This window comes from Martes martes (assembly GCF_963455335.1).
Source record: "Martes martes genome assembly, chromosome: 6".
NCBI lineage: Eukaryota > Metazoa > Chordata > Mammalia > Carnivora > Mustelidae > Martes > Martes martes.
The window spans coordinates 45,371,037-45,395,132 of NC_137893.1; the positions used below are offsets into that span (position 1 = coordinate 45,371,037).

At 37.7% G+C, this 24,096-nt stretch overlaps 1 protein-coding gene across 1 annotated transcript in view; it reads left to right on the forward strand.

Annotated features, from left to right (window-relative positions):
* The window catches only part of CEP162 (centrosomal protein 162), a 111,532-nt gene that overhangs the window by 14,867 nt on the left and 72,569 nt on the right, over window positions 1-24,096 (forward strand). Inside the window, exons 4-8 of the mRNA XM_080806495.1 lie at window positions 2,119-2,265; window positions 2,623-2,806; window positions 4,758-4,822; window positions 22,296-22,411; window positions 23,926-23,956. Coding sequence (XP_080662621.1) covers window positions 2,119-2,265; window positions 2,623-2,806; window positions 4,758-4,822; window positions 22,296-22,411; window positions 23,926-23,956 — 543 coding nt within the window. The remainder of the gene's footprint in view (window positions 1-2,118; window positions 2,266-2,622; window positions 2,807-4,757; window positions 4,823-22,295; window positions 22,412-23,925; window positions 23,957-24,096) is intronic.

Sequence of the window (24,096 nt, forward strand, 5' to 3'; positions counted from 1 at the left end):
CAACCATGTAACAGTGCTAAAGTTTGTGGTTGCGAAGTTGTGGAAATGAATGCAAAGAATTCGTTTTTAGAATCTTTCCCCTGTTGGTGCTTGAAAAGAATATTATATGATGAAGTACTATTGGAATTGTTTACAAAGATTTGAGACTTAATTAGCATTAAAGTCTCTTTCTAGAAAGTCATGAATCAGAGATAGAATGTGCATACTCATCCCAAAGAGAAAGACTAGGACCAACACTTGAATGTAACCTGACTAAAGGTATCGATTTTTAAGAAAGAATTTATCAGTCAGAGTAGATTTGACTAGTAAAAGATTCCAAGAAGGGTATTTAAGAAGCAAACTTTGACAATAACCACTTAAATACTGAGGAGAGGGTTTCTCCACCCAAGGACATACCTGGTCCCTGGTTCAATGACAAACATTTCTGAGTTCATGTCAGGTTGTGGGTACTAGGAACTAGTATACAGACAAGATAGGATTCCTGCCACGAAGAGCGTAGAAACTTCTGAGGGGGATTTAAACACCCTCTTGAGGAGAGGAGTGCATTACCAATCTTAGATACCATTAAACATCAACATTGAGCTACTTTAGCCTTACAGTTTTCTTTTTCATTTGCTGTAAGGATAAAACGTTCTGCCTAGAGGGTGAAACAATCTAATCCTACTACTGGTCATATTCTTCAGTATGAATAACTAAATTGGATCTTGGTTTTGGTCATTAGTCTCTTGTAAGCTCAGTTAGTGTGGGTCACATCCCTGAGTCCAGCTTCAGAGCCAGAGTGAGACCCCCCATAGGTCTCACAGCACCCCAACCATGGTGTGTACTTCTTCATTTGAGATGTCTATAGATAACATCTCTTGATTTTATGCAACTGTGGAAGTTATTATTTTATCTATAAAACCATTATTCACACAAAGCCATAAAAAACAGATTCTGAATCCTCTTTGAGAGGACACTAATTAGGAAACTGAAGTCAGAACTTGGGACTTCTTTTTTCATTTTCTTTTCTTTTTAATTTAAATTCAATTAGTCGATATTATTACATCATTAGTTTTCGGTGTAGTGTTCAGTGATTCATTAGTTATGTATAACACCCCGTGTTCATCACATCACGTGCCCTCCTTAATGCCCATCACCCAGCTACGCCATCCCCCCACCCACCTCTCTTTCCACAACCCTCCGTGTGTTTCCCAGAGAAAAGAATCTCTCATGGTTTGGCTCCCTCTCTGATGACATCCCATTCAGTTTTCCCTCCCTTCCCCTGTGATCCTCTGAGCTATTTCTTATGTTCCACATGTGAGTGAAACCATATGATGATTATCTTTCTCTGCTTGACTTATTTCACTTAGCATAATCCCTTCCAGTTCAGAATTTGTGACTTCTTAGCAAGACTTCCTTCTAAGCAAAAGTGATATTCTTCTAATCTTAGTATATATATCATACAGTGTAATTTAACTTTTCCATTTTTCACTTTTTTGTAACAAATGTATGCTATTATGACAAATTTTGAATATTGCATAGCTGTTTCAGTGTTTTCCAGTGTTTTTGGCATAAAGAGAAAAACACTTTCTGTGGCTATGAGTACTGGCCTGCCCTCACCATCGACTCCTTCTCTGGGCTCATTTCCATGTGGACTCACCCTCACTCTCTGGATTCAACCTCATTGGCCTTTTTGCATCCTTCAATGTGGCCTGCCCCTCCCATCACTGACCCTTTGTACCTTGTCTCCATCCTACCTGGGGTTGTCTCCTTTTTCTAGTTCACCTGGTTATTTTTCTATTCTTCCACCACGTAAGGCAGAAGATACTCTTTAAAGTGGCATGGTGTACTGTATTAAATAATTGTGCTTCAAAGTAATTTTTAAAATTTTGTCTCATGTAAACTTCTGAGATTGTTGACTAAGATACAGTGCAAATAAATAGTATTTTTTTTTCTTTTGTGAATTTTAGGTCTGATGAATTCTTATTTAATAGACCAGATTTATTTTATGGCTACTGTCCACAAAATTAGCATAATGGGGGAAAAAAGCTAGTATAACAGCATTATTGGTTAATACATAGTGGTCAAAACAGTTTTCTGAACATGAATATCCAGCTATATCTTAAATCCCATCCCTAGGACTCCTTGGAACAAATGTAAGCTATCTGAAAACAAAGAAGCCTTCTCAGCCTATTATGGAAGTAGAAGAGGAGTCTGCTGAAAGGATTCAGTTTCTGCAGAGCAGTGGAACCTCCATCTTAAGTATTGACAGCTTAGAAACAAATGGTAAGATGGAGGGATATGAGTTGACAGATTAATTACTATACTTAATTAAATTAAATACTGTAACTACTATACTATAATTAAAATTTTTACAAAAACTAACCTGTATCTTGGAGCCTCCTTTACTGAAGCATACAGATGTTCTTAATACTTTCCTAGAAGGTTTAGAATTAGATCTTGAGGGAAGCCTTATAACCTTACGTACTGATTACGAGTACAAGTCTATATATGGTGGGTGAGAGATTAAAGTATGTTTTAAATTTTTTTAAATTTTACTAATAATATCAATAAATGCATCATTAAAATTAATGTTATCAAAATTCTGCATATTAATAAAATATATTTGTTCTTTTCATTTAGAGATAGTAGTTTCTGAAGTCAATAATAGTGTTCTTGGATTGGGATTGGACACATTAGAAGAACAAGAAGAAAAAGAGCAATTTTTTGCCAGGCTTGAGGAAGGCTTAACATCTTCCATTGACTATTCAAGATTAAATAAGGAACTGGATTCTAATGACTCCACACAATTTAAAGCTTTACATAGGTAATGTATATATAAGATCAACTAATCGTTAAATGACTTTTGTATTTCTCTGTATTTTTGAAAGGCTGGTATATGCATGGACTTCAGTGGGTAAATATTGTAACAAACAAATGTTAAATTTTATTTTTATCTCTTTTCTCTGTTCATTATTTTGATCATGGTTTCCCTTATATGTGAATGGAATATGTTGATTTGTGTTTAAGAGCCCACTCTGCATCCAGATATCTGAAATGTCATACCTGTGATGCTGTTGAGACTAATGGCACACTGCAAAAAGACTTTATTAGGAAAGTAACTTCTTAAGTGATTTTCCACAGCTGAAGTAAATAAGAGAGTTCAAGTAGCTGTTATAAATTCAGAAAAAAAAAGAACAGAAAAGAAAGAATGAACCAGGAAGTAAAGACAGGTTTTGTCTCTGTCCTTCCTTTGTATATAGTTGACACTGATGATTATCAGGAAACCTTATTTATCCTGAAAACTCTACTAGGTGTCTGAGCTGGTCTTCTGTAAGTACAGTAGACCTTTGACCTTTTAAAATTATAAGTGGAAGCCAAATTACAATAAGATTTTAAGAACACTAAACTATAATTAAATTAAGGGTGAGGAGAATCATAACCTTTGGTTATTAGAGTACCTGGTCTCCTTAGGATGCTGAGTTTCTTATAGACCATGGATGAATTGTGTAGGGTTTCAGGTTTTTACCCTGCTTGTAAGCTAAAGAGTTACCCTGCCAGTTTTATGGATGCTGACAAGAGACACAAGATTCCTGGGTCAGAAACAAAGGACTTAATGTCTCACAATAAAAGCCATATTTGAGTCTCATCTTTATTTGCATCAGTTCCCCCATGCTCCACAAAGCTTGTGGAGACAACATGGAGGGTCCATGATGGCTGTCTGCATGGGCAGTGGGTTGCTTTACAGGAGAGGAGCTCTGAGCTTGGGGAATCCCTTGCTTTTACAGTAAGAGGAAATAAGCCTGGTTCTTTTCTGGAAGGAGATACTGCCTCATCTCTCAAAATTGCTCTCTGCAAACACAATCCTGGGAAATAACCTAGGAAAGAGGGGTTTGTGCCTTGCGTTCTTGGCGTACCCCACAAGATCATGTAGGGTCACTCGGGGCCGCTGGTGATTGCCTCTCCCAATGGTAACAACACAGATTAAGTATACACAAGTTTGTTGGCTGTAAGTTTTGGCCCCTTTGTAATATTTCTTAACTTTTTTTTATTTCTTAACAGTATTCTTAACTACTGATATTTCTGCTTTAGGACAGGCTAGTCAGAGTGCTAAATAACATTGTGTATACAATATTGTTTGCTGCTATTATTATTATAGTTCTGTAGCTTCTTGGATTTGCTGATAATCTCACTAAAGACAGGGTTGATGGACTGAAAAAAGTAGGGTGGATTCCTTGGTTTGAAAGAAAGCAGTATATGAACTAAGCCAATATCATTGAAATTTCCTCAGTCTCCTTTGTTACTTTTCTGAGTTTTTGTTGGTTTAACTTTCCTATTCAGCCTCTGTATCATGATTAAATTGCTTATTAACAGGTAAATGCTGAACCTGATGTTTTTTCTGGCTCCATGAAGACTTCACTGGTTCTCATGTAGTCAATTTCTAATTTTTAGTGTAGAAAGGATATCTGGGCCCTGAGACATGTAAATGCACACACTTATGTATAAAATTGTATATATTTTTGTATACCAAAGTTAAGAAATATGGCATTTTTTTCTCTTTGTATGAATTTGATAGCTATAATTGTATGAATTAGTCTTAGGCTTTGAGGATCCTTTATTTTCAAAACATTTTTTTTAGAACTCCCAAATTTTTAGTTTTTATTAGAATAAGGGTACTTGAGAAGAAAAATATAATGATAGAGATTTTTTTAAAAATATACGTGAAAGATTACATGGAAATGTATTAACATTAAATACTAAATTACATTTTTTTTCAGTAATCAAGATAATGTAGATCTAAGTGAAGATAAACATGAGAATGAATCAAAACATGAACTGGCAGGTAACTTCATTGGTTTAAAAATGTACATATTTGGAAAGATAATATAACTTAATAAAGACATTGATAGGAGAAAAATAAAAAGAAAATCATATCTTTTTTGGGGGGGGTTAGTTTTTTGGTTGTTTTTTTAATTTTTTTATTTTAATACACATATAATGTATTTTTATCCCCAGGGGTACAGGTCTGTGAATCGCCAGGTTTACACATTTCACAGTACTCATCATAGCACATACCCTCCCCAATGTCCATTTCCCCACCACCCTCTCCCATCCCCCCTCCCCCCAGCAACCCTCAGTCTGTTTTTTGAGATTGAGTCTTTTATGGTTTGTCTCCCTCCCAATCCCCTCTTTTCATTTTTTCTTTTCCTACCTCCCCCCAAACCCCCCACATTGCATCTCCACTTCCTCATATCAAAGAGATCATATGATAGTTGTCTTTCTCCGACTGACTTATTTCGCTAAGCATAATACCCTCTGGTTCCATCCACGTCGTCGCAAATGGCAAGATTTCATGTCTTTTGATGGCTGCATAGTATTCCATTGTATATATATACCACATCTTCTTTATCCATTTCTCTGTTGATGGACATCTATGCTCTTTCCACAGTTTGGCTATTGTGGACATTGCTGCTATAAACGTTCCGGTGCACGTGCCCCTTCGGAGCACCACGTTTGTATCTTTAGGGTATATACCCAGTAGTGCAATCACTGGGTCATAGGATAGCTCTATTTTCAGCTTTTTGAGGAACCTCTACACTGTTTTCCAGAGTGGTTGCACCAGTTTGCATTCCCACCAGCAGTGTAGGAGGGTTCCCCTCTCTCCGCATCCTCGCCAGCATCTGTCATTTCTTGACTTGTTAATTTTAGCCATTCTGACTGGTGTGAGGTGGTATCTCATTGTGGTTCTGATTTGTATTTCCCTGATGCCGAGTGATGTGGAGCATTTTTTCATGTGTCTGTTGGCCATCTGGATGTCTTCTTTGCAGAAATGTCTGTTCATGTCCTCTGCCCATTTCTTGACTGGATTATTTGTTCTTTGGGTATTGAGTTTGCTAAGCTCTTTATAGATTTTGGATACTAGCCCTTTATCTGATATGTCATTTGCAAATATCTTCTCCCATTCTGTCAGTTGTCTTTTGGTTTTGTTAACTGTTTCCTTTGCTGTGCAAAAGCTTTTGATCTTGATGAAATCCCAGTAGTTCATTTTTGCCCTTGCTTCTGTTGCCTTTGGCAATGTTCCTAGGAAGAAGTTGCTGCGGTTGAGGTCAAAGAGGTTGCTGCCTGCATTCTCCTCAAGGATTTTGATGGATTCCTTTCTCACATTGAGGTCCTTCATCCATTTTTGAGTCTATTTTCGTGTGTGGTGTAAGGAAATAGTCCAATTTCATTTTTCTGCATGTGGCTGTCCAATTTTCCCAGCACCATTTGTTGAAGAGGCTGTCTTTTTTCCATTGGATATTCCTTCCTGCTTTGTCGAAGATTAGTTGATCATAGAGTTGAGGGTCTATTTCTGGGCTCTCTGTTCTGTTCCATTGATCTATGTGTCTGTTTTTGTGCCAGTACCATACTGTCTTGATGATGACAGCTTTGTAATAGAGCTTGAAGTCCGGAATTGTGATGCCACCGACTTTGGCTTTCTTTTTCAATATTCCTTTGGCTATTTGAGGTCTTTTCTGGTTCCATATAAATTTTAGGATTATTTGTTCTATTTCTTTAAAAAAAAATGGATGGGATTTTGATAGGGATTGCATTAAATATGTAGATTGCTTTAGGTAGAATAGACATTTTCACAATATTTGTTCTTCCAATACATGAGCATGGAATATTTTTCCATTTCTTTGTGTCTTCCTCAATTTCTTTCATGAGTACTTTATAGTTTTCTGAGTATAGATTCTTTGCCTCTTTGGTTAGATTTATTCCTAGGTATCTTATGGTTTTGGGTGCGATTGTAAATGGGACTGACTCCTCAATTTCTCTTTCTTCTGTCTTGTTGTTAATGTAAAGAAATACGACTGATTTCTGTGCATTGACTTTATATCCTGACACTTTACTGAATTCCTGTATAAGTTCTAGCAGTTTTGGAGTGGAGGCTTTTGGGTTTTCCACATATAGTATCATATCATCTGCAAAGAGTGATAGTTTGACTTCTTTGCCAATTTGGATGCCTTTAATTTCTTTTTGTTGTCTGATTGCTGAGGCTAGGACTTCTAGTACTATGTTGAACAGCAGTGGTGATAACGGACATCCCTGCCGTGTTCCTGACCTTAGCGGAAAAGCTTTCAGTTTTTCTCCATTGAGAATGATATTTGCAGTGGGTTTTTCATAGGTGGCTTTGATAATATTGAGGTATGTGCCTTCTATCCCTACACTTTGAAGAGTTTTAATCAGGAAGGGATGATGCACTTTGTCAAATGCTTTTTCAGCATCTATTGAGAGTATCATATGGTTCTTACTCTTTCTTTTATTAATGTGTTGTATCACACTGATGGATTTGCAGATGTTGAACCAACCTTGCAGCCCTGGAATAAATCCCACTTGGTCGTGGTGAATAATCCTTTTAATGTACTGTTAGATCCTATTGGCCAGTATTTTGGTGAGAATTTTTGCATCTGTGTTCATCAAGGATATTGGTCTGTAATTCTCTTTTTTGGTGGGATCCTTGTCTGGTTTTGGGATCAAGGTGATGCTGGCCTCATAGAATGAGTTTGGAAGTTTTCCTTCCATTTCTATTTTTTGGAACAGTTTCAGGAGAATAGGAATTAATTCTTCTTTAAATATTTGGTAGAATTCCCCTGGGAAGCCGTCTGGTCCTGGACTTTTGTTTGTTTGCAGATTATTGATGACTGTTTCAATCTCCTTACTGGTTATGGGTCTGTTCAGGCTTTCTATTTCTTCCTGGTTCAGTTGTGGTAGTTTATATGTCTCTAGAAATGTATCCATTTCTTGCAGATTGTCAAATTTGTTGGCATAGAGTTGCTCGTAGTACGTTCTTATAATTGTTTGTATTTCTTTGGTGTTGGTTGTGATCTCTCCTCTTTCATTCATGATTTTATTTATTTGGGTCCTTTCTCTTTTCTTTTGGATAAGTCTGGCCAGGGGTTTGTCAATCTTATTAATTCTTTCAAAGAACCAGCTCCTAGTTTTGTTGATTTGTTCTATTGTTTTTTTAGTTTCTATTTCATTGATTTCTGCTCTGATCTTTATGATTTCTCTTCTCCTGCTGGGTTTAGGCTTTCTTTGTTGTTCTCTCTCCAGCTCCTTTAGGTGTAGGGTTAGGTTGTGTATTTGAGACCTTTCTTGAGAAAGGCTTGCACCGCTATATATTTTCCTATCAGGACTGCCTTTGTTGTGTCCCACAGATTTTGAACCGTTGTGTTTTCATTATCATTTGTTGCCATGATTTTTTTCAATTCTTCTTTAATTTCCTGGTTGACCCATTCATTTTTTAGAAGGATGCTGTTTAGTCTCCATGTATTTGTGTTCTTTCCAAATTTCCTCTTGTGATTGAGTTCTAGCTTCAGAGCATTGTGGTCTGAAAATATGCAGGGAATGATCTCAGTCTTTTGGTACCGATTGAGACCTGATTTATGACCCAGGATGTGGTCTATTCTGGAGAATGTTCCATGTGCACTAGAGAAGAATGTATATTCTGTTGCTTTGGGATGGAATGTTCTGAATAGATCTGTGATGTCCATCTGGTCCAGTGTGTCATTTAAGGCCTTTATTTCCTTGTTGATCTTTTGCTCAGATGATCTGTCCATTTCAGTGAGGGGAGTGTTAAAGTCCCCTGCCATTATTGTATTACTGTAGATGTATTTCTTTGATTTTGTTATTAATTGGTTTATATAGTTGGCTGCTCCCATGTTAGGGGCATAGATATTTAAGATTGTTAGGTCTTCTTGTTGGACAGACCCTTTGAGTATGATATAGTATACTTCCTTATCTCTTATTATAGTCTTTGGCTTAAAATCTAATTGATCTGATATAAGGATTGCCACCCCAGCTTTCTTCTGATGTCCATTAGCATGGTACATTGTTTTCCACCCCCTCACTTTAAATCTGGAGGTGTCTTCAGGTCTAAAATGAGTTTCTTGTAGGCAGCATATTGATGGGTTTTGTGTTTTTATCCATTCTGATACCCTGTGTCTTTTGATTGGGGCATTTAACCCATTAACATTCAGGGTAACTATTGAGAGATATGAATTTATTGCCATTGTATTGCCTGTAAGGTGACTGTTACTGTATATTGTCCCTGTTTCTTTCTGATCTACTACTTTTAGGATCTCTCTTTGCTTAGAGGGCCCCTTTCAATATTTCCTGTAGGGCTGGTTTGGTGTTTGCAAATTCTTTCAGCTTTTGTTTGTCCTGGAAGCTCTTTATCTCTCCTTCTATTTTCAATGATAGCCTAGCCAGATATAGATATAGTATTCTTGGCTGCATGTTTTTCTCGTTTAGTGCTCTGAATATATCATGCCAGTTCTTTCTGGTCTGCCAGGTCTCTGTGGATAGGTCCGCTGCCAATCTAATGTTTTTACCCTTGTATGTTACCGACTTCTTTTCCTGGGCTGCTTTCAGGATTTTCTCTTTGTCACTAAGACCTGTAAATTTTACTATCAGGTGACGAGGTGTGGACCTATTTTTATTGATTTTGAGGGGCGTTCTTAGCATCTCCTGGATTTTGATGTTTGTTCCCTTTGCCATATTAGGGAAATTCTCTCCAATAATTGTCTCCAATATACCTTCTGCTCCCCTCTCTCTTTCTTCTTCTTCTGGAATCCCAATTATTCTAATGTTGTGTCGTCTTAATGGTGTCGCTTATCTCTCGAATTCTCTCCTCCTGGTCCAGTATTTGTTTGTCTCTCTTTTGCTCAGCTTCTTTATTCTCTGTCATTTGGTCTTCTGTGTCACTAATTCTTTCTTCTGCCTCATTTATCCTAGCAGTGAGAGCTTCCATTTTTGATTACACCTCATTAATAGCTTTTTTGATTTCAACTTGGTTAGACTTTAGTTCTTTTATTTCTCCAGAAAGGGCCTTATCTCTCCGGAGAGAGTTTCTCTACTATCTTCTATGCCTTTTTCGAGCCCGGCTAGAACCTTGGGAATTGTCATTCTGAACTCTAGATCTGTCATGTTACCAATGTCCGTATTGATTAGGTCTCCAGCCTTCGGTACTGCCTCTTGTTCTTTTTTTTGAGGTGAGTTTTTCTGCCTTGTCATTTTGTCCAGATAAGATTTGCTTTCTCCTCCTGTGGAATTCCGCTGTTCTTGGTGAGTGAAGTTGGTTTTGGCTGGGTTTCTTGTTGATCTTCTGGGGGAGGGGCCTGTTGTAGTGATTCTCAAGTGTCTTTGCCAGGCGGAATTGCCAGGGGCCGGGCTAAGTAATCCGCTTGGGTTTGCTTTCAGGAGCTTTTGTTCCCTGAGCGCTTTCCGTAGAGTTCCGGAGGACGGGAATGAAGATGGCAGCCTCCCAATCTCTCGGCCCAGAGGAGCCGAGAACTTGGGGTTCTGCTCCTCAGTGCGCCCTCAGAGAAAAGCGCCCAACCGCCCTGCCTCCCTGGCCTGCGGTCGCGCCTTGAGGAAAGCAGTCAATTGCTGGAACCTGTAGAAAAGCGCCCGGTTGCTTCCGTCTCCGTGGCCTCCAGCCGCGCTCCAAGCTCACCCAGCCTGGGACTGGCACAAGGTAACCCCAGGCTGAGAGCTCACTCCTCTGCTTTGTCGCTGTAGCCGGCTTGCCCGCTCTAATACCTGCGAGCTCTTCGGCACTCAGACACCCCCGGTCCTTCTGTGACCCTGCGGGACCTGGGGTTATGCTGACCCCGCCTGGGTTTCCCCCCAGTTTAGCCTCTGGAGCGATGTCTCCCAGTGGAGCAGACTTTTAAAAGTCCCGATTTTGTGCTCCGTTGCCCCGCTGCTTGCCGGGAGCCGGCCCCTCCCCCCGTGGTCTATCTTCCCGTCGCTTTGGATTCACTTCTCCGCAGGTCCTACCTTTCAGAAAGTGATCTATTGTTGCTCTTCTTCTCTTCGATTTCCCGTTGGATTTGTAGGTGTTCACAATGGTTAGATAAGCTATCTAGCTGATCTCCTGTTACCCGATGTCGTCTCAGCCTGCTACTTCTCCACCATCTTGACTCCTCCCCGAAAATCATATCTTTGAAAGAGCTTTTATCAGGTAGAGTGAACTGCCTGTGTTACAGTCTGGGCTGCTAAGAAATGATTGAAAGTGTGCTGCTACCTCATTTGTTGGGAGTGGGCGGTGGACCAATTAGGAAGACAGGAAAAGGACTAGGGGAATCTATGGAGCCAGGACCAATATCTCTAAAGCATAGCTCAGTGGTATTTCTTTTTCTACCTTTGACTTTTAATGTGTCTTTGTTTTTCTATTTAAAATAGTTTTCTCATAGTTAGCATATAGTTGGATTTTGCTTTTTGGTCTAATCTAACAATGTCTGACTTTTAATGGAAATGTTTCTACCCTTTATAAAAATATATTCATTGGTATGGTTTTTTAATTCATTGGCAGTTGGTTTGTTGTGTTGATTTTATCCTGCAGTCTATTGTATTGAGTATTCATAACCTTCCATTTTATCCCTTCGTTCGGTTAAACCTCGTTGTTGTATGTTTTTTCCTTAGTTTCTCTAAGATTCATAACATGCATCTTTATCTTATTGAATACATTCTACTGTCAAATAACATTATGCCACTTTATATGAGTCTTAAAAACAGTAAACTTCCCCAACCTTTTTGCTATTTTGTCTTACATTTTTTTCTATGTATCTTAAAATCCGGTGATGTATTATTGTTACTATTATTTTTTAATTAATGTTGCTTTTAATAGTCTATTTAAAAATTTTTTAAGGATAAAATATTTATATTTATATAAAAACATTTATGTACATATTTATAATTCCCATTTTTTTGAATTCTTTTGCATTGATTTGAGGTTTTTTTTAAACTTCTTATTTAAAACAAATTTTAAAAATTATTTAAGTTGAAGTATAACTGATATATAACATTGTATTATTTTCAGGTGTACAACGTAATGCTTTGATACATGTGAAATCATCACAACAAGTCTAGTTAACATCTATCACCAGTGCCAAAAACCACCATTTTTTCCTTGAGATAAAAACTTTTAAGATCCACTGTCTTAGCAACTTTCCAAATAGTTGATCCTTGCATGGCATGGGAGTTAGGGATGCTGACCCCTTACACAGAAATCGGTGTCTATGGTTTTTTAGCCTGGTTTTGTGGCAGTTTGATGATGGTGCATCTTGGTGTGTCTTTTCTTGTATTTATCATAGTTAGAGATAGTTCGGCAGCATTGATCTGTGGATTCTTGTATTTATCATAGTTGGAGATAGTTCGGCATCATTGATCATCAAACTGAAAAAAAAGTTTGTCCACTAATTCTTCAAGTATTATTTCTGTCATCCCTTTCCCTCTGACCCTAATTACAATTGTGTTAGATGGCTTTTTGTCTTGTAGGTTACTAAGACTCTGCTTTTTTTAAAGCTTTTTTCTTCTCTGTGCACTTCAGTTTTTACTGCTGTGTCTTAAGTTTACTAATTTTCTTCTTCTTTCCGTTGATCTTCTGTTAACTCATTGAGTCGTTTTTTCTTTCAATGTAGAAGTTCCTTTTCTTTCTTTCTTTTTTTTTTTTTTAAATTTCTTTGGTATCTTTTCTCATGTTCTTTTTTTTCCCCCAGAGTTCTTAAAATCAGTTTATTCTGCTGATCCCAATGTTTATGCATTTCTAGGTGGGTCTCCTTTTATGGAATGCTGCTTCTCTTGTAAGTCTAATGATTTTTTATTGGTTGTTGGATATTGTAGATTTTTGTATTGTTGAGTGTCTAGATTTTATTTTTTTCTTATAAAGAGTGTTAAGCATTATTCTGGCAGATAATTGCCCTTGTTAGCTTGATTCCAAGGCTTTTCTTACGCTTTGTTAGGGGAAGTCTCAAGTAGCCTTTCATAGTACAGTTTGACACTAGTACTAAGGCGTAGCCTTTCTGAGATGTCTACTGAATGAGCCTACTAAACAATGAGGATTTTTTCCACTCAAACTGGTTAGAACTTCAGAGTCTCACTTCCTTGTGTGAAGCCTGTGAATTTTCTAGCCTGTAGCTTTCCAGTTGCTCAAATTATACAAATATGATTGAGTATTCAGCAAAGACTCAGGGAGACCCCGTGCAGATCTTTAGAGCTCTGTTTCTACATAAGTGTTTCCTCTGTTACTGACCTGCACCTTTTAATTAGCTCAGCGTTTCTGAACTCTTATCTCTGTCACCTTAACATGGTGAGCCTATCCTGATCTCCCCTTCCCCTCCCCTTCCCTGAGTTACCTTCTGGTAACTCACCTCCCCTTGTTTATCTTTTCTTAGGAATCACTGTTCTGTGCAGCCAGTTGTCCAATATCTGTAAATAGTTGTTTCCTAAATTTTGTCCAGTTTATTCATTATTTACAAAGTTCTTGAAGCCCAGCATTGTAGAGGATAAAGTCCTGTAGGTTGCATCATACTTAAATTAAAATTGCAGCTAAATTTTCCAACAAAGAATGAAAACTATCTCCAAAATCTATCATTCAGATCTTTTATATTGACTTTTATTTACTTTACCTGAATTTTAAAAACTTCTTTTTATGCAAATAACATTTTCAAGTTATGAAGTTAGGGAATATAATAATAGAAATTGTACCTTGAATGTATAACATCTTCCTCCCAAAATGGTTGGAACACTACAAATTAATACTCTCACTGTTTTCCAAAACAGTGTGGAAGAGCCTGCATATTATTACCTCTGAGATTTGTTACATGAGAGCTACCTTCTCAATGTGGTTTTATTCTTTGATTTTTACACTTGATCTTAGCCAAAAGGCCGAGAAGCGATATTCTGTGATTTTTATATAAACTTAATTGGCCTTGATGTTTCTGAAATCTCTGATATGCTGTTTTATTTCCATTCATTTCTCATCTGTGTTCTTTCTATTTGTGTCTACCAATGACTTTTCCTAACTACTTCAAATCTAGTTTATTTATGACACATTCCTGGAGAAGGGATTGGTCATTTGTATGTTATAGTTTTTGCTTCTAGACTATTCAGTCACAAAATGCAGTTAACAAAATGTAATATTGAAAAATGCACATTAGCATTTTCCCATTCAGAAATAATATTTGGCCTTATTAATTTATGACTTATAACTTATTATAACTTATAGTTACAATAATACTAAGTGAATACTAATAATACTAACCAAAGTAATTATTACTACTAAATGTAATTGCTAACACTTGTAAATAGGACATATTATATAAAAGCCCCTGTTCTAAACTTTTTTTTTGTTATGTTATGTTAGACACCATATAGTACATTATTCGTTTTTGATGTAGTGTTCCATGATTCATTTTTGTCATATAACACCCAGTGCTCCATGCAATATGTGCCCTCCTTAATACACATTACAGGACTAACCCATTCCCCCCCATCCCCCTCCCCTCTAAAACCCTCCATTTGTTTCCCAGAGTCCACAATCTCTCATGGTTAATCTCCCCCTCTGATTCCCCCCCTTCATTTCCCCCTTCTTTTTCCTAATGTTCTCCATGACATTCCTTATGTTCCATATATAAGTGATACCGTATGATAATTGGCTTTCTCTGCTTGACTTATTTCACTTAGCATAATCTCCTCCAGTTCTATCCATGTTGATGCAAAAGCTGGGTATTCATCCTTTCTGATGGCTGAGTAATATTCCATGGAATATATGTGCCACATCGTCTTTATCCATTCATCTGTTGAAGGGCATCTCAGCTCCTTCCACAGTTTGGCTGTTGTGGGCATTGCCGCTGTGAACATTGGGGTACAGATGGCCCTTCTTTTCACTACATATGTATCTTTGGGGTAAATACCCAGTAGTGCATTGGACTAGACCCATTGCTGGGTCATAGGGTAGCTATATTTTTAACTTTCTGAGGAACCTTCACACTTTTCCAAAGTGGCTGTACCAATTTTCATTCCCACCAACAGTATTAGAGGGTTCCCCTTTCTCCACAACCCCTCCAACATTTGTTGTTTCTTGCCTTGGCAGTTTTTGCCATTCTAAGTGGTGTAAGGTGGTATCTTAGTGTGGTTTTGATTTGAATTTCCCTGATGGCTAATGATGTTGAGCATTTTTTCATGTTTCTGTTAGCCTTTCATGTGTCTTCTTTGGAGAAGTGTCTGTTCATGTCTTCTGCCCATTTTTTGACTTGATTAATTGTTCTTTGGCTGTTGAGTTTGAGAAGTTTTTTTTTTTTTTTTAAAGATTTTATTTATTTATTGGACAGACAGAGATCACAAGTAGGCAGAGAGACAGGCAGAGAGAGGAGGAAGCAGGCTCCCTGCTGAGCAGAGAGCCCCATGCGGGGCTCGATCCCAGGACCCTGGGATCATGACCTGAGCCGAAGGCAGAGGCTTTAACCCACTGAGCCACCCAGGCGCCCGAGAAGTTCTTTATAGATCTTGGATATCAGCCCTTTATATGTAGTGTCATTTGTAAATATCTTCATCTTCTCCCATTCCATGGGTTGCCTCTTTGTTTTGTTGACTGTTTCCTTTGCTACGCAGAAGCTTTTATCTTGATGAAATCCCAAAAGTTCATTTTCCCTTTCATTTCCCTTGCCTCTGGGGACGTGTCTTGGAAGAAGTTGCTGTGGCCGAAGTCAGAGAGGTTACCGCCTATGTTCTCCTCTAGGATTTTGATGGATTCCTGTCTCACCTTGAGGTCTTTCATCCATTTAGAGTTTATCTTTGTGTATGGTGTAAGAGAATGGTAGAGTTTCATTGGATATTTTTTCCTGCTTTGTCGAAGATTATTTGACCATTGAGTTGGTCAACTCAGTAGAGAGTCTGGACTCTCTACTCTGTTCCACTGGTCTGTGTGTCTGTTTTTGTGCCAGTACCATGCTGTCTTGGTGATCACAGCTTTGTAATATAGTTGGAAATCAGGCAACATGATGCCCCAGCTTTGTTTTTCTCTTTCAACATTTCCTTGGCAATTCAGGGTCTTTTCTGGTCCCATACAAATTTTAGGATTGTTTGTTCCAGCACTTTGAAAAATGCCATTGGTATTTTGATCAGGATGGCGTTGAAAGTATAGATTGCTCTGGACAGCGTAGACATTTTAACAACGTTTATTCCAGTCCGTGAGCATGGAATATTTTTCAATCTTTTTGTGCGTTCTTCAGTTTCTTTCATAAGTGTTCTGTAGTTTCTAGAGTATGGATCCTTTACCTCTTTGGTTAGGTTTATTCCAAGGTATCTTATGGTTTTTGGTGCTATTGTAAGTGGAGTCGATTCCCTAATTTATCTTTTTACAGTTACATTGTTAATATATAGGAAAGCAACTGATTTCTGTACATTGATTTTGTATCCTGCCACATTACTGAATGACTCTATGAGTTCTAGTAATTTGGGGGTGGAGTCTTTTGGGTTTTCCACATAAAATATCATGTCATCTGTGAAGAGTTTGACTACTTTGCATATTTGAATACCTTTTATTTGTCTTTGTTGTCTGATTGCTGTTGCTAGGACTTCTAGTACTATGTTGAACAACGGTGGTGAGAGTGGGCATCCTTGTCATATTTCTGATCTTAAAGGAAAGGCTCTCAGCTTTTCCCATTGAGAATATTTGCTATGGGCTTTTCATAGATGGTTTTTATGAAATTGAGGAACGTTCCCTCTATCCCTATACTCTGAAGAGTTTTAATCAGAAAGGATGCTGTATTTTGTCAAATGCTTTTTCTGTATCAGTCGAAAGGCCCATATGGTTCTTGTCTCTTCTCTTATTAACGTGTTTTATCACATTGATTGATTTGCGAATGTTGAACCACCCTTGCATCTCAGGGATAAATCCCATTTGTTTCATGACGGATAATCCTTTTAATGTACTGTTGGATCCAGTAGCTAGGATCTTGCTGAGAATTTTGGCATTCATATTCACCAGGTCTGTAATATTACGTACTACAGGTCTATAATTACATATTACAGGTCTGTAATTCTCCTTTTTGATGGAGTCCTTGCCTGATTTGGGGAATCAAGGTAATGCTGGCCTCATAGAATGAGTTTGGAAGTTTTCCTTCTGTTTCTATTTTTTGAAACAGCTTTAGGAAAATGAGTATTATTTCTTCTTTGAATGGTTGGTAGTATTCCCCAGGGAATCCATCAGGTCCTGGACTCTTGTTTTTGGGGGAGGTTTTTGATCACTGCTTTAATTTCCTTACTGGTTATTGGTCTATTCAGGTCAGTTTCTTCCTCTTTCAGTCTTGGTGGTTTATAGGTTTCCAGGAAGGCATCTATTTCTTCCAGTTTGCTTAATTTATTGGCATATAGTTGCTGATAATCATTTCTAGTAATTGTTTCTATTTCCTTGGTCATTGTGATCTCTCCCCTCTCATTCATAATTTTATTAATTTAGGTGCTTTCTCTTTTCTTTTGGATAAGTCTGGGCAGTGGTTTCTCAATCTTATTAATTCTTTCAAAGAACCAGCTTGTAGTTTCATTGATTTGCTCTACTGTATTTCTGGTTTCTAATTCATTGATCTCTGCTCTAATCTTAATTATTTTTCTTCTCTTGCCTGGCTTAGGCTCTTATGTTGTTCTTTCTCCCATTCTTTAAGGTGTAAAGATAGTTTGTGTATTTGGGATTTTTCTGGGTTTTTCTTTGAGTGAGGCTTGGATGGCTACGTCTTTCCCCCTTAGAACCACCTTTGCAGTATCCTATAGGTTTTGGACTGATGTGTTTTTGTTCTGTTTGGTTTCCATGAATTGTTTAAGTTCTTTGATTTCCTGGTTGACCCAAACATTCTTAAGCAGGTTGGCTTTTAGTTTCCAAGTGTTTGAATTTCTTCCACATTTTTTCTTGCGATTGAGTTCCAGTTTCAAAGCATTGTGGTCTCTGACAATATGCAGGGAATAATCTCAGTCTTTTGGGATTGGTTGAGACCTGAATTTGTAACCCAGTATGTGGTCTGTTCTGGAGAAAGTTCTATGTGCGTTTGAGAAGAATGAGTATTCTCTTGTTTTAGGGTGGTATGTTCTGTATATATCTATGAGGTCTATATCGTCCAATGTGTCATTCAAAGCTCTTGTTTCTTTGTTGATTTTCTGCTTAGATGACCTGTCTGTTGCTGAGAGTGGAGTGTTGGGGTCTCCTACTATTAATGTATTATTATCAGTTTGTCTCTGTTTTGGTTAAGAGTTGGCTTAGTAGTCGGCTGCTCCCATGTTGGGGGCATAGATATTTACAGTTGTTAGGTCCTCTTGTTGGATAGACCCTTTAAGAATGATAAAGTGTCCTTCTGTTTCTCTAAGTATGGTCTTTAGCTTAAAATCTAATTTGTCTGATATGAGAATTGCTAATCCAGCTTTCTTTTAAGGTCCGTTGGCATGAAAAATGGTTCTCCATCCCTTCACTTTCAATCTAGATGTATCTTTAGGTTCAAAATGAGTCTCTTTTAGACAGCATATGGATGGGTCCTGTCTTTTTATCCAGTCTGCAACCCTGTGCTGTTTGATGGGAGCGTTTAAGCCATTCACATTGAGAGTGATTATTAAAAGATAGATTTTATTTTCATCATGTTGCCTGTGAAGTCTTTGTTTCTATAGATTGTCTCTGTAAATTTCTGTTCTATATCACTCTTGGGGTCTTTCTCCTTTTATAGAACCCCCCTTAATATTTCTTTCGGGGCCGGCTTGATGGTCACACATTCTTTCAGTTTCTGCCAGTCTTGGCAGAAACTTGCCAAGTTTGACTCTCCATCCATTCTGAATGACAGCTTTGCTGGATGAAGTATCCTTGGCTGCATGTTATTCTCATTTAGTACCCTGAATATGTCTTGCCAGCCCCTTCTGGCTTGCCAGGTCTCTATGGACAGGTCTAACGTTATTCTGATATTCCTCCCTCTGTATGTAAGAAGTCTCTTCCCACTCGCTGTGTTTCCAGATTGTTTCCTTGGATCTAAGATTTGCGAATTGTACTATTATATCTCGTGGCATCAGTGTGTTCTCCAGTCTGATCTTGGGAGGGGTCCTCTCTGCCTCTTGGACACAAATTCTTATTTCCTTCCCAGATTAGGGAAGTTCTCAGCTACAGTGTGCTCAAATATATCTTCTAGACCTCTTTCTCTCTCTATATCCTCAGGGATCCCAATAATTCTGATATTGGAACATTTCATTGAGTCACTAATCTCTCTGTTTGATCCCTTGGGTTTTAATTTGTTTTTCCCATGCCGCCTTAGTTTCCTTCTTTTCTGTCATCTTATCTTCTAGCTCACTAATTTGTTCTTCTGCCTCATTTACCCTGGCAGTCAAGAGTATCCAGTCTAAACTGTATTTCATTCATAGCACATTTAAGTACGGCCTGATTAGATCTCATTTTTGCCCTTAGAGATTCTATATTGTCATTAATATTTTTCTCAAGCCTAGATATCTCCTTCATATTTGTTACTCTGAAGTCTATTTCTGATACCTTGGTTATATTCATATCCATTAGTTCTGTGGCAGAGGCCACAGTCTCTGATTCTTTCCTTCCTTTGTTGGGGGTTCCTCCTCTTAGTCATTCTGTTGAGGGGTGGCTGAGGGAATGTACAGAGTCCAAATTATTGACCACAACCCAAGCAAGATGCACCTGTTTTATGGGACCTTAGGGTTGTCAGCCTCTTGGTCTTCCAGCCTGTCTTCTGGGGAAGGGGCCTGCCACCCTGTTACTCAGGCAACGTTGTTTGGGCAGAATTGCCCTGCATCCTGTCAGGTGGGGAGGAAATGGGCTCAGTGAAAACCGGTTTTGGGGGGCTTTTGTTCTCTGGTGGCTTTCCCTGACAGCTTTCAACATCTCTTCCGAGAGTCAACAGAAGTGACCATATCCAAACCTCTGTCTCAGAACAGAGAGATTGCAGTCTGCTCTTCACTGAGCTCTCCAGGCCACACTGTCTCCCTTTTGGTCTGTGCTGCTAAACACCCCAGCATCCTGGGTTGTGTACCCCACAACAGCACTCCCAGCTGCCACTCCCAGGGCCGGGCACATTTCTGCCCCTTGTGCTTCTAAAACCAAAGGTTGCCCCCGCTTTGCATGTTCGCCCCCATAGCTCCAGGTTTCAGTCTGGAGGGCTGTCCTAAAATCCTTTCCCTGTTCCCACCAGTCTGAGAGTCTATGCCTGGTTCCCAGCATGGGAGTCTCTTGCCTTCCTGGTGCAAGATCACAGAGGCTCCCCATGATCTTCCAATGTCTGCCTGCAGAATCATGGCTCCCTGCTTCCTACCTCAAGACCAACCACCAGAGATCTTCTGTGTGTAGAGATCCAGATATATCTTCTTATATCAGGCTGATTTCTGGGTGTGCAGAATGGTCTGGTAGATACTCAACTCAGTTCAGGGGACTAGTTGAAATAGGGTCCCCCACTCCTCAGCCATCTCCCCCCCCTTCCCACTGCATCCTGTACTAAACACTTCAACTCTTAATCTAGGTAGTCCTTTGAGAGAAGTACTATTATCATCCCCAATTTAGAGCTGGGGAAAATGAGGCAAAGGGGGTATGTGATTTGCCAATGTTTCTATGCTAAAAGTAGTAGAACCAGGAATTAAATCCGAGCCTTCTGGCTCCTAGTCATGTTCTTAAGCACTATGCTATACTATTTAAACTGTTTCTTACACTGCCTCTTTGTAGTCAGTAACATAAATACTACTTCCCATTCCATTGATTTCAAGTAGTTCTCAAATCCCATGTAGTTGTCTAAGTTCATTGTCGTAGCCTCCCATATTTCCTCTCTCCTTGTTCATCATTTATGCTTAAATAAGTCTGATCTTTGAGGTTACTTAAAAATGTAGTGATTCCCACCTAGAACATTAGAATTTTAATCATGTTATATTGATTGTAGCACCTAGAAGTATGTCTAATACAAAATAATTTCTTGATAACTGTTTTGTGAACTTAATATGTCTGCTAATACTTAGAAAATCCCAAACTGTTCTTTCTCATATGGAAGAGAAACAAAGGTGAGCTTCTCAACCTCAAAATATAGATATTGATGTAGTTAACCAACTAAGCTAGTTTATTTACCTAGGGTACAATGCCCACCTTGTCTTTCTCATGAACTCAAATGGAGATGTTTCTGTAGGTAGATGTCACTGGGAATATCTCTGTTTAACTTCTAAGCCCTCTCAAATTCATTCCTAGACTTTTATTATTAATTGCACTCAGGTAATCTCCTCCATTCTAAGAAAAGACAGCCATTCCAGGGCAGACTCTGTAGGACCTTGTACAGTCTTTGTTTTATCAGGCCATCCTGTTTCTGAATATGGTTTAATATTTTAATTATTATTATTTAATTATTTTTATTAACATATAATGTATTATTTGCCCCAGTTATACAGGTCTGTGAATCATCAGGCTTACACATTTCACAGCACTCACCATAGCACATACCCTCCCCAATGTCCATAACCCAACCATCCTCTCTACCCTGCCGCCCCCCAGCAACCCTCAGTTTGTTTCCTGAGATTAAGAGTTTCTTACAGTTTGCCTCCCTCCTGATCCCATCTTGTTTCATTTTTTCCTTCCTTTCCCCCCAAGCCCCCTGCCCTTCCTCTCAAATTCCTCGTATCAAAGAGATCATATGATATGAATGTTGTCTAATTTTTAAAATACAATAAAGATTATGTTTATTTATGAAGTGATGGTTTCCACTCTGAAAAAGTCACAGATCTCCATCAGTCCTTTGATTTAAGGGCATAAACAACACGTTAAAAATTGGCTTAGAGATCCTAGCCAGATGGCCCCTACGCCAACTTCCCTATAAGTAGTGTTATGGCATCATATTAACATGAACACACCTTTCCCTTCTGGTGTAAAGTCATTGAGATATAATTTGAGATTTAAGCTGAGGAGTGAGCAGGATTGGAAAATAGTAGAGATCATATAGAGCCAGTATTTATCTGAGGGAAGGATTAGAGATAGAGCTTTCAGGCTTACATTAAAGATACCTACAGAGACCCAAAAAATCAACTTTAAAAAAATAAGCAAATCCAAACTTTTGTTTAAGAATGTCAAGATTTCTCAGAAGCACTGCCTTTTATAAGTAAGTTATTTGAGACTTTGTCTTTCAAAAATAAGCATTAAACTTTGTTTTAAAGATTAAAAAAAAATTGGACAGCTCTAAAAATATTTAGTTAGTTAATGATATAAAAGATTAAAAATTATAACTCTTAGAACTATTTGAGTATAAGACAGTGAAGTAAACCTAAGACTTATGAATTGAATTCTCATTAAATCTTCACACAAAAAAGAAAATCTTCACACAAAAAAAAAGTCCTCTAAATTTAGCTTTATGTTAATATTTCAATAAATTATTCTTATACAGACTCCTTTTGGAAATCAACAATCTTTTCCTGGAATATGACATTTTTGATAGTGTGATCCTTGTATTTTTAAAAATTATTTTCTTCAGAAAATTACAGTGATGATTTTGAAGGTGAGGAGGATATTGATGCACCTTTGACGACTCAAGAAGAGACTAATACCAAAGAAAATCCCAAATCTGAAAAACTACACATACCCAAACAGGTATACGTCAATTATATATTTGACAATTTTGAAACTTCTGTCATCACCTTAGCTGACTGTACTATATGAAGAGCCCAAAATATGGAGTTTGTCATTGTCTTGCTCATTGTTGTAAAGATTTAGGTCTCTTAACACTCAAAACATTTTCTTAATTCAGGATGCCAGTTTAATGTAAATCTTAATGAAATGTGGCAATTGATTTTCTAAAGGATTTTCTTGGCATGTAACTTCTTTGAGTTTTACAAATTAAAAGTTTAATCGAAATCTCAAATCTAATTTTTAAACAGGTATATTAAGCTACACTTTCCTTGGTAGATCTTGTCCTTGTGAGGTACAATAAATACTCCTCCTTATATGCTAATGGTGACATTACTGTCTGAAACTTATGTGACTAAGATCATGAATTAAATTATTCCATTCATATTCAGTTGCTGTACTCCAACTCTTTTTTCTCAGTTCTTACAGAGACTGGCTAAGCGTGTTACTACATATTGCCTACCATATAGAGCTTACCCTTGAAGCTACCTAATAGTAACTAACTAGTAGGATAATTACTGTTTGCTCTATTGGTCTTGATCTGTACAAGTAAGGTCTCTTTTGGAACTGCACATTAGGACTAGATGTTTTAAACATGTATGAAACCATAGGTGTCTAAATAGAAGTAAGAAATATTACCCAGGTATTAATAAATACTTATTTTAAAATATACCTGATGTTTTGTCACTGGGTGTCTCTACATCACTCAGTTTGGAGGGGAAAATAAGAAAACCTTTAGAAATACATGAAGGTTAATGTGATCTGCTGGTTAGTCTTAGAAATTTAATGGGACCTCTACTTGGAATATGGCAGTTTAAATGTTTTATGAAAAATAGGTCACAGTGGTTTGATATTTCAAGAAAATATAACCTGCATAAAAATGTGTCAGTGTAAATGTACACATCGCCTATCCAAGTGAAGAACATTGGTGACACTAATTGTAAAACTTACTCTAAGGGAACTTACAAATTTTTTTAGGGAACTTGTAATTTTGACACATTTCAACTATCTTGCAGTTTGGTGGCCTGCCTCTTTGAAAATTTTATTTCTTAAAATGGCTGTGAAACAGAGTACAAGTTCTATTTTATCATTAATTTTGAAAAATAAAAGAAAAATGATTGATGTTACAATAGCAAGAATCTTATGTAAAGTATCCATGTTATCCTGGAGTTCAAAAAATAGAATTTCTGAGCAAGGTGGATGAGCAAATGGCATCTAGATACTTTAAAGAAAGCTTTTAAAGGCCTAAGTGGATTGGTAATTGCTACAGTTCTGAAGAAACTTCTAGAAGTTCTCTCACAGCTATGCTCTCAGTCTTACAGAATTATTAGTGAATGAGAGTGACAAAAGAAACCTAGAAAGCATGTTTCTTAACTTTTTCATAATGGTGTGAAACACTGGTTTTTGGATTTTACTTTATTTTGTTGCGGGCATTTTACATAATTTTGTTTTCAAATCATATTACTATTTTAATTTAGGAAGAAGAGAAAACTGGTATGCTGGCTAATGGTAAGTATTAGATGGCCAAGTTATATCTAAATAATTCTGAAAAAGTTAACTGTCTTCCTTTGTTTTTAAATATCTCTAATGAATTAAAATCCACCGATTTTTCTCAGCAGTGTATATCTTATGCCTGTCTTGAATTCAGT